Genomic DNA, 19,738 nt, shown 5'->3' with positions numbered 1-19,738 from the left:
ACACAGTAAGATGAACAGCTTTTGCCAGTCTTGGAAATGATGATGTGTTTCACAGCTCTGAGGCTGGACATTTTACAATTGCCATGTGTTTAAAGTTGCTGCTGTGAATTGATGGGTTTACATTGCTGGTTTCCATCCCTGGAGCAAAAAGTGGCTGTGATTTAATTTATGTTGTTCATACTGGTCAATGGCCAGTGTCTAGACCAGAGGCTGCCCTCTGTCATCTGTTTCCTGTGTGGTTTCAGGACTTCAGTGGATGGGGGGTGTCTGAAATCTGTGAACAGAGAATGGTCGATCCTCTGAGCTCACTTTGGTGTGAAGCCCTGAGTGGCTGGGAATGAACAGCCTGACCACGGCCTCTCTTTCAGAATGGCTGATCATCTTCAGCACAGGGGTGAAACACACCAAAAACCTGCTGTAACAGGCAAACCCAGTGTCTTCTGGGATTGTTTGGGCCTTGGAGTCATCTCTTGATTTCCCTTGGCCTGGCTTGTTTAGGGTGTGTGAAACTCATGGCATACAGTCTGCCTACTTCTTACATTCAGCAAATCTAACATTGGACATGCTTCCTAAACAATGTGAATATGGAAGAGGCTGGTTCCTGGCCCAAGCCCATGGTGAGGCTGTGTCAGAAGTACCTGGAGAGCTCTTGTTCTCTTTCCTGAGTGGATCAAAGTCTGCTGAATCGCTTTCTGAGCTCTGCTTACTCATATCATTAATGAGTACAAAGCTTTCCCCTTCTGTACTTCACCTCACTCTGAATACACAATATGCTGCTGTTCTACTAATTAGGCCAACAGGCTGAGGTTAACAAACACTCTGTGACTGCTCTTATCAGCAGCCTTATTTATGCATTTGACTATTTTGCTTTGTGTTCGTCTGTGATGTGAAAGCACTGGATAATTCTTGAGGTTTTGTAGTGATAATGTAGTAGAAATAATGGTACCAGAGTGGTTTCTCAATGAATGGAGTCCACTTCTACTATAACTTGTGCTTAAGGGATAGAGAAGTATCAGGACCTGGTCAGAAGCAGTCCCTGAATGCCATGAGGGGCTGTTTTCAGTGGTGATGGCTGAGGTTGCCTTAGGTTCTGGCACACTCTCCTCTTTTTGGATGCTTTGTCTTTCATTTTCAGGTTGGGCATTTTGCACTTGTACCTGGTGCCAGGGCCATCAGCACTGAGCAGCTTCTCAGCCTCCCTACCCTTGCCAGGGCTCTGGAGCTGAGGCCAGGGCTGGTGCAGTGCAGAGCTGTGACCTGGCTCAGCCTGTGAGAAACCAGCTGGGAGCCTCCCCTTCGGCCCTGCCTGAGCAGAGCAGTATCTGCAAGGCTCCACGGAATGTTTCCTTGTCCTCTCCAGGCTGCACTGCATTCCCAGGCAGCAGGTAGATCAGCTTGTTGAGATTTTCCACTTGGTTTTCCCCATGCCTGGTTGATGGTTCTGGCTGGACTGAATCCTGTTTGCTCTAGTAACACAGGGAATCTCTGCTGGCTGGTGGGGGACCATGTTTAACTTGAGGTGACTTGACCCTGAACAGATAAGGAAATAAAAGGAAGTTGTAATTGGCACTTCTGTACCCAGTAACTCCAGAGTAATTGGAGCAAAGAGCTCTTTCAGGACTTTGGTTCCCAGCCAGACTACACTTTGGTTTGAAATGTAGCTGATTGATATTAATTTTGTGATATTATTTTCCCTAGAGAAAACAAATCAGAGCCTGGTTTGTCCATTGTCCCAGCACCATCTAAACTAACCTTTTGTAAAGAGTTTACAAAGGTGCTGTCAGGAAAAACTACACCTTATTTGCTCAGAGCAGCAAGTAACTCATGTCACTTGTGATTTCATTTAGCTTTTATGAAATGAAAAATATTTCCTGCCTCAGTTGAAAAGGCTAATATTGCTTCTTTAAACAGTCCAAAGCAAATATACAAACAGTGCATGGTCTGTTGGCTGGCTGTGCTTCAGTAGGTTTACACAGCAGCTCTGGCTTTTCAAAATAAGTGTGCTTGAAGGCTGTTGATACTACAGCTGGCTGAGACACGATGAGAGGGTAATTTACCTCATTGGTTCTTGCACTTTTCATTGGAAAAAAGATATTTGTAAATGTTTTAAATACTTGCATAATTGAAATCCCCCTTTTCCTTTTGTCGCATATTAACTGGTTATGAATGAAATGCTTTATTAATCAACAACTATTCAGTGGCATGAATTGTTAACTGCCTGCTAAGCCATCCTCATGGGGATGTGGTTCTCTTCTCAGGGACTGAGCCATCCAGGCATTTCTCAGAGGCTGCTCTGAGTTCAGGGTGTGACACTGTCACAGCCTCATGCTGGTGAAAGGCTGGGTGAATTGCTCTGGAAAGTGTTTGTTGGCAGAACTGTGGTTTGTAGAAGAAGGGAGAAAATGGAAGAATTTTCTGTAGAAAGACTTCAAGATTTCAGATCCATACATTTCTTTGAAAATTTGAAAAGCTTTGGATTAGGAGCTTTTTGACTCCCTGCATTGAGGTAATGCCACAATGACAGGTTACCTCATTTAGGCGGGAGAAGTCAGAGGTTGAGAGAATGAAGGTTAGAAAGTGATTGGAAGTGAATGCTGTTGCTTGGATGTTGTGACAATAAATGCTTTATAAATATTAAAAATCAGTAGAAAAAAACAAGGCAGACTTTCAGACCAGCAGTTTTTTGGGCATCAGAATAAAAGGGCATTGAAAAAAACTAAATCAGAATATGAGGAAGATCTGTAAAACTTATACTAGAAAACAAACTGTGCATAGGCCTGAATGATGCTCATCTTCACTCTTCCCTGTAACTTCCACAGTGCTTGTCTAAGTGCCATGAGATTCTTAAGGCATAACTTGTCTGTAGCACTTAATTAACAGAAAGGCAGAGGGCTGTGATTAGAATTTTCAGTTGTGTGCTCTGGAGAAAGTAATTATGATTAGAGCAGACCTGGTACTAAATCGTATTAAACCTGTTTTGTTCAGGGAGTTACCACTTCATACCTTTTTCTGGAAAAGTTTCAAGTGGCCCCTTTGCCTCAGACAAATGGTCCTTCTTGGAAAGGCAGATGCCTGGGCCAAATAAAGTCCAGGGGGGTTTATACTCAGAAGTGATGTTGTGAAATTGCTTTGTTGGAGATTAGAGCACTTTCTCCTATCACATGGGGAGATCAGGTAATTCCCACTGATAACCTTGATGGGATTGAGAAGACTTTAGGGCTGACTGATTCTCTCCATCACTCTTGCTGCATTCAGGTAGATAATCTTATATTTCAGCAGTAGGTTAATATCCTTAAAGAATGTTCTCAACCTGCCTTTCCATGTTCTTGCCTGACCAGTTCAACAAAATCATCCTCTGACTCTGTCTCTCCCCCAGATTGGAACACCTGTACTACACTGATTTTTCTTTTTTTCCACCTTTATTTTCCCCTCCCAGACCAGCTTCCTCAGAGTGCTGGTAAACACAAGATTTGTGTCATGTCTAGAAAGATGTGCCGGCTTAGTTGAGTCCCTACATATTTGACCCGCAGAGAACAAACTTTCTCAGAGTGGGAGGAAGAGGAGAGGCAGGGCAGAAGGTTTAGGTTGCTGTGTTTCAGAGAGCAAAAAGGGTCCCTTTACTGTGTGGCTTCCCAGGGAGGGGGAGATCTGGAGGTGTGACAGCTTGGTTTTAATACTTCTCAGCCTCAAAATCTCCAGAGCAATCTACAAATGTGTACCCCCAAGTGTCAGAACACTGCTTGATTGCAAACTCTGAAAACTCTGCAAACTCTGCTGTCAAGTTTCTGCTTGGAAGAACAAAACAGAAGCTCTCTGAAAACTAGAGCTGAGTTACCTCTGAGCTAGCAGATGGGAAGGAGGAATAGATTCATGGTCTCTTCTGGAGATGCTTGATGTTCCTGGAGCTACTCCAGCAAAGGACTGAGAAAAGTGCAATGACTTCAGCCTAACACCACCCTGTCACTTGGATCTGAGTGAGGAGAGTTCATTTAATGAGAAATTAGGAGGGAAAATGTAACTGAAAGCCACTCTGGTAGCCTTCACAGTGCCATGGCTGCTCTGTGCCAGTGAGAGAGGTTTTGTGGCAGCTGCACATGGCAAAGCCCCATCCTGGAAAATCAGCTTGACCCCCTTTTGAGCAGGGTCAGATCTGTGCTCCATCCTCAGGTGCTGATTATCTGTCTGGAGGGCTTTGTGTGCATGAGAGGCTGAATGTGACAAATCTCCTGCAGGCTTTAGAGAAAAATCAGTCACTATATTGCCTTATCTCCTGTGCCATAAGGGTAGGCCTCTCTCCCTATGGTTTTGATGCCCCAGTTGTCCTTCAGAGTTCCTTCCCACCTCAGGGTCTGTGTAGATTTCTGACATCCCACTGAAAACGTTTGGCCTCTCTTTGCCTTGGTGCCCCTGCAGACCAACGAGGTCACATTTCAGACCTTTTCTGGGTCAGTGTTTGCTTGTTCCACCTCCTGCCAGCATGAGCAGGGTGGTTCCTGTGCATTTTGCTGCCCTGTTTGTGTTGTCTCCATACCTGACTGCTGTGCCATACTGCTCTTTTCTGTGGAGAGGGGCCCAATCCACCATTCTTAAATGGTAGAATATGCTACCAGTTTTTGAGAAAAGGTAGAATTTTTTTTCCTCTGTGTGAAAACACAAAGCAGCAGCTGTGTTAGTGACAGAGTGAGGGTTTTCCAAAACCCTGCAACTACAGAACTGTGAAGATTTAGCTTTTGGATAAAACCTTTTAAGTAGTTCTCCTATTTAGCCATCCACAGATTCCTAGGAGCTGGAAGCCCTGTGTGGAGAGGAGCAGAGCAGGCTCCAGTGAGCACCCAGTGGAAACAGGCTGTAATTGAGTCTGTTCATGCTTTGTGCTTCTGCCCTTTCAGACCAGGGGGCATTGGCTGTGGTGAACAAGCACTTCTTACCAAACCAGTGAATCAGCTTTAATCTGCTCCCCAAAACCCTGGGCACCCCAGTTATCTTGTTATGCAACCAATACATTTCATATTAGGTTAAACTTCCTTGGCCATTCCTGACCTCATTCCCATTCTTTCAGCAGTTATAGGTCAGGCTGCCCGTGGGTTCCCTACTATTATTGCTTCATTTGAGCTAGGGAAAATTGACAGATTAGTCATATTCTACCATAAGTGTCTTACTGTGCCCATGTTTACAGATTTGTCATTAACACCAGGCTCTCACACACTTAGGGGTCTGGGTAAAGATCCTACAAATTGTTTGCTCTCTGAGTCAGCTCATTTGATGGGGAGATTTGTTCTTTAGGAAGGAAGTGAAATGCCTGTTGTAGAGATAAGACATATATTGATAAATACTGCACTTTCTTTATGCAGGGAAAATTGAAGCATCTGGTGACGAAATATGTCCCATTAGCAAACTGGAAAATAAAAGGGTTTTTCCAGCTATGTCACCCTTCACAGCCCGTGCTGTGTCTGAAGGGCTGAGCTAGTCACTGTTTCCAGCTAGAAACAGGATTGTTTGAAGTTCAATCCTTCCAGGTAGAAGGAAGACTCTAATATCATCATCACAGACATTGGTGCAAGTGTGACTGTGCCTGCCTGGGTTAGGTATCACCCTTTATATTTGCTTCATCAATATGATTTACCAGGTGTGTTACACCAGTGTCTAAGGGATCTAGCTGAAAAAAATCCTCAAAACTTTTTTAGGCACTGAAGAGAGAGATACTGGGGATTTTTCCAGACACTTGATTATATTCAAGTGAAACTAGTTGCTGCTGATTTTGAGCATTTCTGTGAAAGGTTTGTTAAAAAAAAAAACAACAAACATATAAAAAGGATCAGAATCTTTGGTTTTGGACAGCTCAAATAGAAAATAATCAATCTCTCCTCCCCAAGAGACCTCTAACACCTCCAAGAGATTATGTTCCCAGGGAACGTTTGGCTTCTCCTGCTGTGGACCAAAATCGCCTTATCTTAATGTTGCTAAGTTGAGATGAGACAGTGAGGACTGGAGTCAAAAAATCATGAGTTTTTATACTATAAACACATCTAGATGCAGAAAATAAATGAATGAAAACATAAATGATATGAAAAGATGTAGTTTTCTGCTAATAGACATGTAGTTACTCTTCCTGTATGCACAGGAGGTTTTGAGAAAAGACAGAATACGCTGCAATTTATTTTCACAGCAGAGATGCACTGCTGTTTTCAGTGAAGATCTTAATACATCTGCCCACCGTGTTTGGGACTTTGGGACTACAGCCTGCACTATGTGCTGCAGAGAATTTAGGACACTGCTGAGTCCCCTGTAGCCTTGGAGGCCCCTTTGCTCAGAGCCCCTCAGCTACAGGCCCAGCCCTCATCACCTCTCACTTCTGATGCCGTTTGCCTTCCCTTCCCCACAGGCAGCACACAGGGCATTTTACAGGCAGTGCACAAGTGTTGGGAAGCGCCTGTGTGGACACGATGGAGGAGGACTCCACCCAAATGCTCGTTGCCCTCAGCCCCGTGGTGTGTAAATTTGTGTTACCTGCAGAACCCCTAGAGTCACCTGCAAAAAGTCAGTGTCCCGTGACCCCTCTTGGGTGACCCTGTCCAGGTAACTCAGGAGGCAAAGGGCTTCTTCTCCCGCAGGTTTTTCCGGCTGCAGTGACGGGGAGCGGGTGCTGGCTGTGCCCGAGCATCGCTGCTCTGCAAACCGGGTGAACATCGTGGAGGGGCCCAAGGCGCCCCTTTCCCAGCTGGGCCGGGCAGCGCCTCCCCCGCCTCCCCGCATCCCTCCCCTCGCCCGGGGGCGGCTCTCGGCCCTGCATAAAGCCGGCGGGGCCGGGCGCTGCCCTGAGCCTGCCCGGCCATGCACCCCGCGCCGCGCCGCGCAGGATCCCTGGAGGCGGCGCCGAGCCCGCGGGACCCCGGCAGGCAGGTGAGGAGCGGGGTGGGCTCGGGAGTGCGGGATGGGCACGGGTGAGGGGAGCGGCATGGGCACGGGGAGTGCGGGATAGGCACGGGTGAGGGGAGCAGCATGGGCTCGGGGAGTGCGGGTGAGGGGAGCAGCATGGGCACGGGGAGTGCGGGATGGGCACGGGTGAGGGGAGCAGCATGGGCTCGGGGAGTGCGGGTGAGGGGAGCAGCATGGGCACGGGGAGTGCGGGATGGGCACGGGTGAGGGGAGCAGCATGGGCTCGGGGAGTGCGGGTGAGGGGAGCAGCATGGGCACGGGGAGTGCGGGATGGACACAGATGAGGCGAACAGGATGGGCTCGGGAGGAGCGGGATGCGCACAGGTGAGGGGAGCAGGATGGCACGGGGAGTGCGGGATGAACATAGATGAGGCGAACAGGATGGGCACGGGGGGAGCAGGATGGGCGCGGGAAGTGCGGAATGGGCACAGGTGAGGAGAGCAGGATGGCACGGGGAGTGCGGGATGGGATCCTCGCTGCCCGGCCCCGGGATCAGTCCCGGCTTGCGGAGTAAACGCCGCTTTTGTGGAGTCACAGCTGTTGCAGTTCTCGGAACGGGGATTTGGGAAAATCGGGAGCTTTCTGGCCCCGGTTACTTGGAGAGCAGTAATTGGAGAGACCTGGGGTGCGGCTCCTCTGGCGTCGGTGGCAGCGTTCGGTGCCGCTGGGATTGGGATGGAGCCGCTGTTTCGGTATAAAAGAGGGGAAAACATCTCAAAGTGTAAATGTGAGCATATGAAATTAAGGTAGAACAAAAGCAACTTTTGGTGTACCATTGCTTAGGAGACAGAGGGTGTGACATAGCTCACTCCTTTTATTTATAATATTCTCCATTATAGTGGGAATTTGCTTAGTGCATCAGAGATCAGATAAAAGCAGCACTGGCTGCAGTTACTGGTAGTTGACAAAGTCTGTAAGATTCCTTGTGAAGACAAGAATGCTGACAGTAAAGTTTCACAAAAACATTGCTTTGCTGTATCCCTCAGATACTTGGAAGCCAAATAAGCTGATTGGCACAGCTTTTGCTTTGGTGTCTGAGAGCTAAATCTTAGGAAGAACTTTGGTGTAGCTGGAAAATGTAATGTGATATCTAGTTGTGGTCACTCCTGATATGGTGTATTCACCCTTCCCTAGAAGTGTGTCAAAAGGACAGCAACAAAGTAAGCAGCTACTTAAAGGGAAGAGAATATGAATTGCCTATTGACATTTTTTATTAATCATTATTAATGTCAATCAGTATATTTTGAAAAGAATTTTTCATCTTCAATTTATGAATTGAAATGTGATATTCTTTTAGGCAAACATGTTTGGATAATTTAAAATCCTGATTATCCATTAATATAAAGAATTAAAGCACAAAATATGCTCCCTCATATATCTTTCTCTCTGTGAACATCCTTTGGGGAGAGGGAGAAAGGAAAGATAATTGCTATGGGTCCTAAAAAGTGAAATCTTTAACTGGACAGCACCTAGTTAATTATCTACGTAAAGGGCTTAGAATATCCCTGTGTTTGTCTATTTCCATCAAGACTGAGTCAGGCTGGTGGAAAATCCCTTAAAGATTTGCATCACTAATAAAAAATATCAGTGCAATATTAACTCCCCCTTCACCCTCCAAAACAAATGTGTTACCATGCAAAGGAAAAGTTTCAGATTTTATTAGAGCTGGGTTGCTGAGTTACTGATAGATGTTAAAATATAAGTGAAGTGCAGCCACAGGAGGAGAGGAATTGTTTCTGCATTACCTTTTCTCCTGTTGCCTTGCACCCAAATGATTGCTGCATTACTGTCTTCAGTTCATTTTTTAATTTAAGCAAAAGGTAAGCTTTGTTGTAGGGTTAAATATGTATAGGGTGTGCATTTGGCATTGTAAGCATCGCAATTTCTCTTTTCCAACTTGTAATTCCTAAGTTAAAGGTCATTTCTAGAGCTTGATATAAGAACACTTTATGTTTTGTTGATTTTCTTCATTGATCTCTTAAACATATAACTTCATAGATGCTGTCACCTGATCCTAGACACAGTGTAAGTTGCAGCAGCAGAACACAAAAGAAGAGCATTAGTTTTTGGTGCAGATAGTCTGTCCCAGCTGTGCACCTCATAACATTGGATGCAACTGTGGCAAATCTCATAAAGGCTGACCCAGGCTGAAGCCAATGATCCTAGACATGAAGTCAAGCCAAAAAGCTGCATATTAGCTTCTTCTATAAACCAGCTCTGCATTTATCGCCTTCAAAGACCACTACCTAACTCTACTTATAGTGGAGACTTCTTTGCTTCTCTTACAGCAGCCCTATCTGAACAGGATTTGGCTCACACAAATGGCTCTCTGCACTTGAGAAAACAGCCCATGACCTGTATGTAATTGTGGTGTTTGTAGCTTTTTATTTTTTATTTATTTTTTTTATTGAAGTGCCTGTGCTCAGTGCCTGTTCCTGGCTCTTGTAATGGTGATCTGACACTGGAGTGAGCTGAGAAACCTGCAGGCTGCTCAGCTGAACCTGAGCTGGCTTGCCACACACTTCCAGCAGAAAATTTGGTGTCTGGACTCAAGCTGATGGAGGTCATTGACTTTGGTGGATCAGAAACAGTGTGATGGTCTGACTCTGCTGTCCAGGCTCATCATATTGTGGCAATTCATTAGAAGTGGGAACCCAGACAGAAATCCAAATATTTTCATTACATCGTTAAAGTTGGAGAGATTGTACAAGGGAATCAAAGGAACTGGTGCATTTTGTTTGCATTTTTGTTTTGCTCTTTTCATTTCTGAAAATGTCTCAAGATAGTGATATCTTTAAAGTTGTATCAGATCAAAAAATAATTCCTAATAGCAATAATGTGCCTTCATTGTTCCTCTCCTCTTTCTCGCTGACTCAATCAGAAACCTCTCCTTTTATTCTTTCTTTTTTGCAAGGTTTGAAGACATATGAGGGACAGCCTCTGCTCATAAGCCTTGTGTTTTTCCTTTACTTTGCATTTTCCCTATTCTTTACTGTTTCAGTATTATCTCTCTTTATGGCCTGGCTACATGTAGCTAAGAATATGATCTGTGATAGCTGCTGATTTCCACACAGCCAGGAGTGTGTGCACTAGTGAGGTATAAAACCACACAGTCTGACAGTGTGGGGTGTCTGAATTTTCAGTGTGTGATTTGGGTGATTGTGCCAAGGGTTTGACACACAAATTAGGGGACATGGTAGATGGAGCAGCTTGGCTGTGGTTGATCAGAGAGGGAGTGTCTCTATAGCCAACAGATTCTGGTCAGCAAAACATTTTACCTCCTTAGGTTTGTCTCCTTGTCCTGTGAAAACAGTGTTTTACAGTTATGTAACAAGAGAGTGATTTTCTGTTCTGATCTACTGAATCCTGATTCATCTTTTCTTACCCATGTCCTGTGGGATTTGGATTATTCTCTTTGCCAGTGTTCACTGAACTTGCTAACAAGTGTTTTTGTTCAATGTACTATCTCTGCTGACATCTTATTGCTCCTCTTCCTCCCAGTAGCAATGCTAATTATAAACTGTACATTGAAAATATTTTCTGCATCCTAGGGAATGAATAAAGATGTCCATAAAATCATTCAACTAAAAAAAAAAGATATCTTGGTATTTCAGTCTCTCACAAATTCTGTCTGTGACTAACTTTATTCCTATTATTTTGTAATATTTGAATTAATAATTTTCCTTTTGTGGTTGATCCAAGCACAGCATTACCCAAGACACCCTGAAATGTAAAAACTTACACTTTTTGCACTTCTACCCATTCAAACAAATTTTTTTTCTTTGTTTGCATCTAGTTAAATAAGTCAGCTTACATGATGATTGAAGATAACAAAGAGAATGAAGACCATGCATCTGAAAGAGGAAGGACAGCCATCATTTTTTCCTTGAAGAATGAAGTTGGAGGACTTGTGAAAGCATTAAAACTCTTTCAGGTATGTATGTTATAATCTTATGATCATCACAGCAGCTCTGCATTTTTAAGTTGTAAGGGTCTTTTTGGAGCACATAAGAATTGATTACATCTGTTTATTAAGGATGTGATTCTTAACCTGCTCCCACCTGGCACCCAAAATTACCCACAAAGGCAAATGTGTGCCTCAGAAATTAGATGATGGCTGGCTAAAACTCTTATCTGCGCTGACTAAACACTGGGAGAGGTCTGCCTTTTCCCCTCATGACAAAGAGGATTAGCACTCAATGGTTTTGCTGGGAATAAGAGGTGGTTTGAAGCTCCTGCTGATGGCAGGTAGACACTTGGGGTGTTGATCTTGCCCTTGCCACACTGTGTAGGCAGACTGAAGGTGACAGAGGAGCTGCAATTGTACAGCTGGTGGGCAGGTGCTGGGTGAGGAATATGTGCAGTGCCACTGTGCTCTGGTGTGTGGCTCTGTGTGCTTTAGCCTGGGGTTTTCTCAATGTTCCTAATATAAAACACATGATTAAATAATTCTTCAAATTAAAGAAAAGTGAAACTAATGCCCTGAAAATACTGCTTTTAAATCCCTTGCTTGCTTGTGAGATAATTATATGGTGACTTGATTGGCATTTTGGTGAATTTTGCTAATCAGCTTCCTATGGGAAGGATAAAAGAAAAAGGTCTATGAATTTAAACCTCCTGACTGTGTCTTTATGTGCTTCCTGAATGTAGATAAAACTGAAAGAACACAGGATTGCTTTCATTTTCTTCTGAATAGAAAATCAAACCTCCCCCCCCTCTTCAATAAGCAAATTGCTATCAAGAGATCCTATTAATTAAAATAGCTTCATAGAGGTGGTGAATAGTTCATGGCAGTAGAATATTAATTTGAAAAACTATTTTAACTTTTAGTCAATTGTTTTTAGCCTATCTCTTTGAGAACATTGCTTCTTACTAAACAGGAGAAGCATGTAAATCTGGTACACATTGAGTCACGGAAGTCCAAGAGACGAAATTCAGAGTTTGAGATCTTCGTGGACTGTGACAGTAACAGGGAACAGCTGAACGAGATTTTCCAGCTCCTGAAATCCCACGTCAACATCGTCTCTGTGAGCCCCACAGAGCATTTCAGTGTCCAGGAAGATGGTAGGTACAAAAGGCAGTTCTGATGAAAATGCACTTCCAAATGTGCTGGTTTGAAATCTTTTTATAGCTATCCACACCTGCACTTGTGTTGTGTCTTCAGGTGCCTGCTGCCAGGTACCTGTTTCTGTGTTATGTGTGAGTGTAGTCTGGCCTGAACCTGAGAGTTCAGGCTTTGTCAGGCTGTTACAAATTGTGTGTCTGCTGTCTGTGCTCCTGTCCCTTCCCAGCACAGCCCAGCTGGCACCAGTGGGAGCCCTGCAGGTCAAAGCAGGCTGGCCCGTGGGCAAAGTCTGCAGGTCTCGAGTACTCTACGATGGCAGAGGTGTGATACTGACAGGTCCCAGTTCAGTTCAGACACTGGGGAGAGTGCAGGATGGATTCTGCAATTTCCTCATTTAGTTCTTGATTTTGCTGTCTTTTTTACCCACTTTTAATCATAACTGGCCTCCTTATATTAGTACAACAGAGGTGCCCTTTACTTTTAGATACTACATGTTATGTTTACACCTTTACTTTTAATTAAAGAGATGCCCAAAGTTCAGGGCAGCAGGAAGCTGGTCCCATGTATTTTTCAGTCATTGTGCTTGGGAAGGAGAGATCTGGAGTTCTTGGATAAAATGGCTTACTTTAGCCCTAAGTAAGGGGAAATTCAATCTAAACAGTCTCCTGATCTCTTTTAAGTAAACTGAAGAGCATTGAGGCAGAAAAACAGTGTATTAACTGCTCTGCCAAGGGCTTGGCAAAAAACTCTTTTAGGCTAAAAATAACACCTATGTAGTTGGTAGCAAAACTGTAATGATGCTCCTCTCTCAGGCAGCAGGGCCTCCTGTTCCTCCTCCCCGCCATACCCCTCAAGGCAAAGCTGGATGATCCCCATGTACATAACCATGGGGGAACATCCATTTCCCATGGTCAGTAAAACATGATGAGAGGACTCTAACCTGCTCCCACTCTGCCCAAGGACTACAGACAAATCCCTTCTGTTCTACTGTGCACCCTCTGTGCCCTCCAAGATTCCCGGCAGCTGTACTCAGGGATACCTTGTCTCCATGGGATCCTCTGGATGCTACTCTAACTACAGCAGAGAAACCCATGCTGGCTTTCCTTCCCAGAGGCTCTGGGGCTGGCTGTGCTCTGCAGGCAGCCTGTGGCAGTGACCGAGGAGGAAGTGTGAGCTGGAGGCTGTGCCAGATAGGCAGAGGCCTGCCTTGTCTTATTCATCCCCTTTAATTTATGGGGTGAGCTGTAACCGCTGTAGCCATCCTTGGAAGCAGCGCTTCCTCCCTCGGTGTGCTGGGTGTTATTAATAACCTTGTGGATCCCATGCCTTCCCCAGGCATGGAGAACATTCCCTGGTTTCCGAAGAAGATCTCAGATTTGGATAAGTGTGCAAACCGGGTGCTGATGTACGGCTCTGACTTGGATGCTGACCATCCTGTAAGTACTTCTCCCTCCCTACATCCAGTCCATAGCTGGAAACAATTCATGGAGCTGACCTAAAAAATTGCAGCTTTTCCTCCTCCCTTTCCTCTCCCTCAATGGCGTCTCTGGAGGTCTGAGCACCTTCTCTTGGGGATTTCATGTCTCTTTCTTTGCTCAGGGAAGACTGACTGAATTCAGTTCCTGTGCTTTTCTGCAGAGTTTACTCATGCAAGAACTCCAGGTCTGGGCCTTGAGTGGTCACATACGCATTAAAGAAGCTAAAAGAAAGTTATTTTGAGGCTGGCTTTCTTCCCCCTCTATCTTTCTTCCTTACTGGAGAAACCAAACTGGTATTTGGGCAGTGAAAACGGGCAATTTGTTCTGTAATTTTGAATAATCGTGCAAGTAACAAACTTTGTATGAATACTGATACAACTAAAATGAATCCTTCTCTATGGAATATATTGTAGCATAAATCAGCTGATTCCTACTTTGGAGTATTTGCTCAGTTCACATCTATTAAACATTTCAGACTTCAGCTATGAGTTTCCTGCCCTCTCCTTTCATTCTTACACATGATACTTTTTTATTCCCCAACTGCAGAAATGTCAAGTGTTCTGTTTTAAATTGATTGATTTATTTATTAGGGCTTGGAAACTCATTGAACTGTGTTTTCCTTTCTCCCCATCAGGGTTTCAAAGACAATGTTTATCGCAAGAGGCGAAAGTATTTTGCAGACCTGGCTATGAACTACAAACAGTAAGCTTGAATTCTTCCAGAAGAAGCCTTCTGGGTGCTTTGAAATAACAGCAGAGTGGGCTGTGAGGAGCTCAGCTTCCTGGGCTCAGATCAGGCTGAGACACACAGGTTCAGCTCAGGGATCAGAGCCAAGGAGGCGAAGGGAAGGGAGATGTGAGGCAAGATGAAAAGGGAGATCAAGGCAGCCCTGGTCAGACAAGGCTGTGTGGCTTGGCCAGATGCTCTGCAAAGGACAGGGAGGGGAGGCAAATCCCAATGTACAGCCCAGTGACCACTGAGAGTAAACTTTCTGAGCAAATGTTAATACTTGAATTTTCTTTCCTGGTTCAAACTAGCATGTGTGATGTGTAGATAAGAAGTTTTCTATGAAAAGAAATTCTAAGAGCTTCTGCCTTTAGAGACGCTTCTTGGCAGGGGGTGGAGCTCTTAAAGCAGTAAGAGATTCATAACCCAGGGCTGTAAATTCTTTCTAAATGTGATTTTCATGTGGCCTGATTGAATTTAGGTGTTAAGTCCCTCAACTGAAAGTGACCTAGAAAAGGTCTTTATTTAGAGTTCTATTGCACTGTGTGTTTAGTGCAACTGGTTATCACAGTCCTGAGCTGATTACTGTTAACCTGTTGTTGACAGAGATTCCCTTGGGAAAGCATTTTCCATGCCAGTTCCCTGGCCGGCAGTGGAAACACAGTGTAACACTGGCCTTGCCATAATCCATTTTATCCAAGGTCCTGAGGACTAAATAGGAAAGAGAGACTAAAATTAATATGCTCAGACAGGCACTGGTCTCCCCTGCACAGAAGCATAATTTTTACCTGATGTGTATATTTAGCTGCTGTCACACAATGTGTTGTTAATTTAGGAAATTTTCTTTTCCTAAAACAAATTAAAAGGGTAATGGAAAATAATTGCAGACTTAGAAATCCAACATGGAAAAGGATGTGTTATCAGCTCCTGAAGCTGTGAAGAGATTGTGTAGGTATTTTAAACCTTACTCTTGCATTAAACAATTAAGAAACTGTTTACAGAACCAAGGCTTTAAGTGAGATCAATGCCAAGATTCCTGACAACTGGTTGAAATGAAAAAAAGGCAAGTCCTTAGACTAAAAGCTTTCCAGGACATAGAGCAGATCTCACTGTATTTGATAGAGTCTAAAGGCAGGTGTCACAGTCATACAGGTGTTAAATACCAGTAGTAGATAAATTAGTCACCTCTTATTAGCCATTTTCTAAGGAGTATCCTTTCTTCCTCTTCTCCTTGCAGTGGTGACCCAATTCCCAAGATTGAATTCACTGAGGAGGAGATCAAGACTTGGGGGACTGTGTATCGAGAGCTTAACAATCTTTACCCAACTTATGCCTGCAGAGAGTACCTGAAAAACCTGCCCCTGCTCACCAAACACTGTGGGTACAGGGAAGACAATATCCCCCAGCTGGAAGATGTGTCTCGCTTCCTGAAAGGTAAGCTGCTGCTTTTCTACAATTTTCTGGTTTTCAAAATAAACTGAGGTCCACTGCAAATCCCACAATTTTGTGGGCACAAGGAAACATTCTTGATGACTTGTATTCATTCTGGTCCTTTAAGAGGCCTTTTGGCCATCTGTGTTTTAATGTATTTATCTTCAGTGCATGCAGTAATATTTGAGGGGCAGTGTCTGAAAAGATTGTTAGGATTGGCTAAGGAGATACCTGACTGTATTGTTGACCCTAGACATGGAATCCTAGGAAATCCATCGGCACAGCGATAGGGCCATTTTAAAAAATGTTTCTCAGACTCAAGCCTACATGTAATTTTTCTAATTGTGCCTAATTTTCCCACATGCTTTTGAGCCAAGGTAGTGCTGTGGCTGTCACCTCAGCTCCAGCAGGAAAGCTGACAATGCTGTGCATCCTGTGCTAAACTAACATACAGCTTCTCTGGTCCCTTTCAGAGCGCACAGGCTTCACCATTCGCCCTGTGGCTGGATATCTGTCACCCAGAGACTTCTTGGCAGGACTGGCATTCCGAGTTTTTCACTGCACTCAATATGTCAGACACAGCTCGGACCCTCTCTACACACCAGAGCCGTGAGTCATTTAATCTTGGGGTAGAATTTGTGAGAGAGTTTTGAATCTTGCTTGCCCAGAGCCAAGTTACTTAAAAGCTGTTCAAGAACACCAGCATAAAACTTATTTTTAAGGTGCTGAAGACTCAGCCTTCACACTGAATGTAATGAATTTACAGCATGCTGAAGTGCCACCTTCGTAAGTGCAGGATTTTCAAAAGTGCAGCTTGCTATTGGAGATGTCTTAGTGATATCACTGTGTGCAGTTAGTTTAAATCCAGCTGCCCTACAAATGGGGAGCTCAGACCTTAATTTTAGGCACCTTCAGTTGAAAATCTGATTTTATGCACTTTATATAGAGTTGGTATGGTGTGCTCAGCTGCTTTCAGAGAAATGGGTGATGCTTTTAGCATTTAAATTTAAAGTTTAATGCAAGACATTGTATCTGTTCAGTGGTGCTGCTTTTTCACTTTGCCACAAAGACAAATCAGGAGATTTCTTGCTTTGTTTCTTTTTCCAGTGATACCTGCCATGAGCTCCTAGGCCATGTCCCTCTTTTGGCTGAACCCAGTTTTGCTCAGTTCTCCCAGGAAATTGGTCTTGCATCACTTGGGGCATCAGATGAGGCTGTCCAAAAACTGGCAACAGTGAGTGTTTGAGTGCCTGGGGATTCCATCAAAACCTTTGTGCTTCACTAAGCTGATCCCATGCCATTGAATAAATTTGGAGCTTCATGTCAACTTTAGCCACACCAGCTGCTAGATCTTTGTGTTTCACTGGTCCCTGGATTTTAAAGCATGAAAAAATTTTCCATGCTAGGAAAAAAAACCACTTTAAAGTTGATATGATTGATATTTTTCTTCACTCTACTGTCAAGTAATAGTTCAGTTTCTAGTGGTAGATTACTTCTTGCAGACTGAAATTTTATGGTCTATTTCTTTCAGACAAAGTCTTCTTTCTTCTGGGAACATGATTCAATGATTTGAAAGTGTTCTATTTCTTTAATGTGTAGAATGAATTGAAATTATATGGTATTGAATGTGGTGAGTGCTAGCATTAGATACTTTTCAGTCAAGAAATTAAAATAATATAAACTAATTTTCTGGATATCAGTCTGTGGACGTCTTGGCAGGGGTATTTTAAGATTAAAAGTAAATTTTGATGAAAAATAATCTGTGCCAGTTATGCAAGAACTAGCTTGCTGGTTTAAAAAATTTCTTTTCCCATGTCATGTAGCTAGTGGTAAAACTCGTACTACCTTCAGTGGGAGCAGAAATAAGCCATCTATGAAAACAGTGTTCCTTCCTGTCTAGCTGCAGAAATCCCGAAATTCAGCAAACAGAATGTCTTTAATTTTACAGCACACTAAGCAAATGAGAAACAAACTGCAGTGGGCTGTTCTCACTCACTCAGAGATCTGCTCTATCCAATGATTGTTTCAAGCTGAGGCTGTGATTTCATGTCAGTATTTCTCAAAACAGATTTACACCTCAATGTTTGCAATGGCATTAGCATCTTCCAGCCCAGCTGGGTGATCTGTAACATCCACCTTTCTTATGAGAAACATGCAATCCTGTGGTTCTTCATCCTTTCATTCTTGCTTTCCTCCTCTTTATATGTCTCAGGATAACTGAGAGATAACTTTCTGATATTTGCAACTATTTGATGCTGCCTACAAATAGAAATGCTTCCATCTAGCTCACCACAGGATCTTTGATGAAGGCTGAATTGTTTTACTTCCTTCTGTGTTTCAGTGCTACTTCTTCACGGTAGAGTTTGGCTTGTGCAAGCAAGAGGGGCAGCTACGAGTTTATGGGGCTGGCTTGCTCTCTTCCATTAGCGAGCTCAAGGTAAGAATGGCTACCGCTTGTTTGCCTCTTTTCTTTGTGCCTCATTATTATTGCCACTGTTTCCCCCTGCTTTTTATGAAGTATAATTTCTTGATGTTACAGTCCAGGTAACTATTTTCAGATCAAAGCTTTGCTGGTTTAACCAGATTCTGAGAATATTGCTTTTGTTTATACACAAGCCTTGTGTCTGTGGAGTCCCTTTTCTGACCCAAACTGGCAGAATATGACTGTTCAGAATAATTCAGTTTGTTAGGCTTTAATCACTGTTCATCTGCAGATAAAAATTTTCAGATGAGATGCATTAAAATCCTCTCACATAATCCTTTTTATTCACTTTATCACATGTCATCTTCCTCCTGGATTCTTTGGATGGTGATGTTCCTCTGACCCATGGTAACACCTCACCAGCACTCACTCTCCGACAGCGCCAAAGTCAAACCTTTTGATCCAAAGGTCACCTGCAAGCAAGAATGTATCATTACAACTTTCCAGGAGGTTTACTTTGTTTCTGAAAGTTTTGAAGAAGCAAAGGAAAAGATGAGGTACAGATTCTGACCCCTCTCCCCACCGCCCTTCTTTTTATAAAAGCAGATTTGGGTTTATATCTCTCTCTGTAGCAGCACAAAACACTTTTAGTCTTATCACAGTTTTGTAACTATTTTTCACAGTAAAGGAATTTTGGTTAGTATTTTCTTGGTCTTTCAGGTACTGGGTGGGAGATATATAACAATTATATTTTAAAATATTTTAAATATTTAGTTTTAAATACTATAGAAAAATATTTTAAAATACTTTACAAAAGTGGGTATTGATACTGGCTGCATACAGAGAATGCATTTGTGGTTTATGTCTTGTTTATAACACCCTCTTTTGGATATAACACACTTTTTTTCTTTTTTCTTTTTTTTTTTTTTTTTTACCTCAATAGAGAGTTTGCCAAAACCATCAAGCGTCCCTTTGGGGTGAAGTACAACCCCTACACTCAGAGTGTGCAGGTCCTGAAGGACACGAAGAGCATCGCCAGCGTGGTGAACGAGCTGCGCCACGAGCTGGACGTTGTCAGCGATGCCCTCAGCAAGATGGGCAAGCAGCTGGAAGTTTAACACCCTGCCAGCACTGGCCTGCAAGCCAGTTCTTCCCCTTCCCCCACTGATTTTTTTCTAGGCATATAATGTGTTGCATGCAGAACTCACTCCTTTGCACATGGAAGAGTGAATGGCCCATAAGAACATAACAGTTTTATCTTGTTACTCTCTGTAAATTTCCTCACATAAATGCATTCCTCCAACCCCCTTAGGTAAAAAAGGTCCAGAGTTGCCTTTTAGAAGCTTGTTGGGGAATGGAGAAATTGTTAGACTGGAGAAAAAGTGTGGCCTGTGGATCAGGGCTGGGATCAGATGCTGCAGGAAGTGGCTTATGAGGCAAAAATGGAGTAATTCACCCCAGGGAGAATTAAATTCCTGCCTTCAGCAGTCTATGCTACTGATTGTATGGTGCTGAAGACTTGACAGTGTAGAAGCTGTGGTAATTCAGTGTTTCAAAGACTGTGCTACTAAGTTTGAGACTTGAATGATTACAATGCAGGCATCAGGACACAAATAGCTGGAGGTTCAACATGATAAAAGGCAGGGGTCAAATATTGCTTTCAAGGATTATTCTTGCCAC

At 43.5% G+C, this 19,738-nt stretch overlaps 1 protein-coding gene across 1 annotated transcript; it reads left to right on the top strand.

The window, feature by feature from the left end:
* Window positions 1–10,738: 10,738 nt before the first annotated feature.
* TPH1 (tryptophan hydroxylase 1) lies at window positions 10,739–19,374 on the top strand. The gene is made up of 10 exons (XM_066552230.1): window positions 10,739–10,870; window positions 11,817–12,000; window positions 13,337–13,437; window positions 14,114–14,181; window positions 15,443–15,639; window positions 16,110–16,245; window positions 16,744–16,870; window positions 17,978–18,073; window positions 18,482–18,615; window positions 19,002–19,374. Exons 1-10 carry the CDS (start codon window positions 10,751–10,753, stop codon window positions 19,174–19,176), a joined length of 1,338 nt encoding a protein of 445 aa, XP_066408327.1. The 5' UTR covers window positions 10,739–10,750; the 3' UTR covers window positions 19,177–19,374.
* The last annotated feature ends 364 nt before the right edge of the window (window positions 19,375–19,738 follow it).

Source organism: Molothrus aeneus, chromosome 6 (genome assembly GCF_037042795.1).
Source record: "Molothrus aeneus isolate 106 chromosome 6, BPBGC_Maene_1.0, whole genome shotgun sequence".
Lineage (NCBI taxonomy): Eukaryota > Metazoa > Chordata > Aves > Passeriformes > Icteridae > Molothrus > Molothrus aeneus.
The sequence above is the reverse complement of the archived record's forward strand: the minus strand, read 5'-3'. Positions and strand labels throughout refer to the sequence as shown.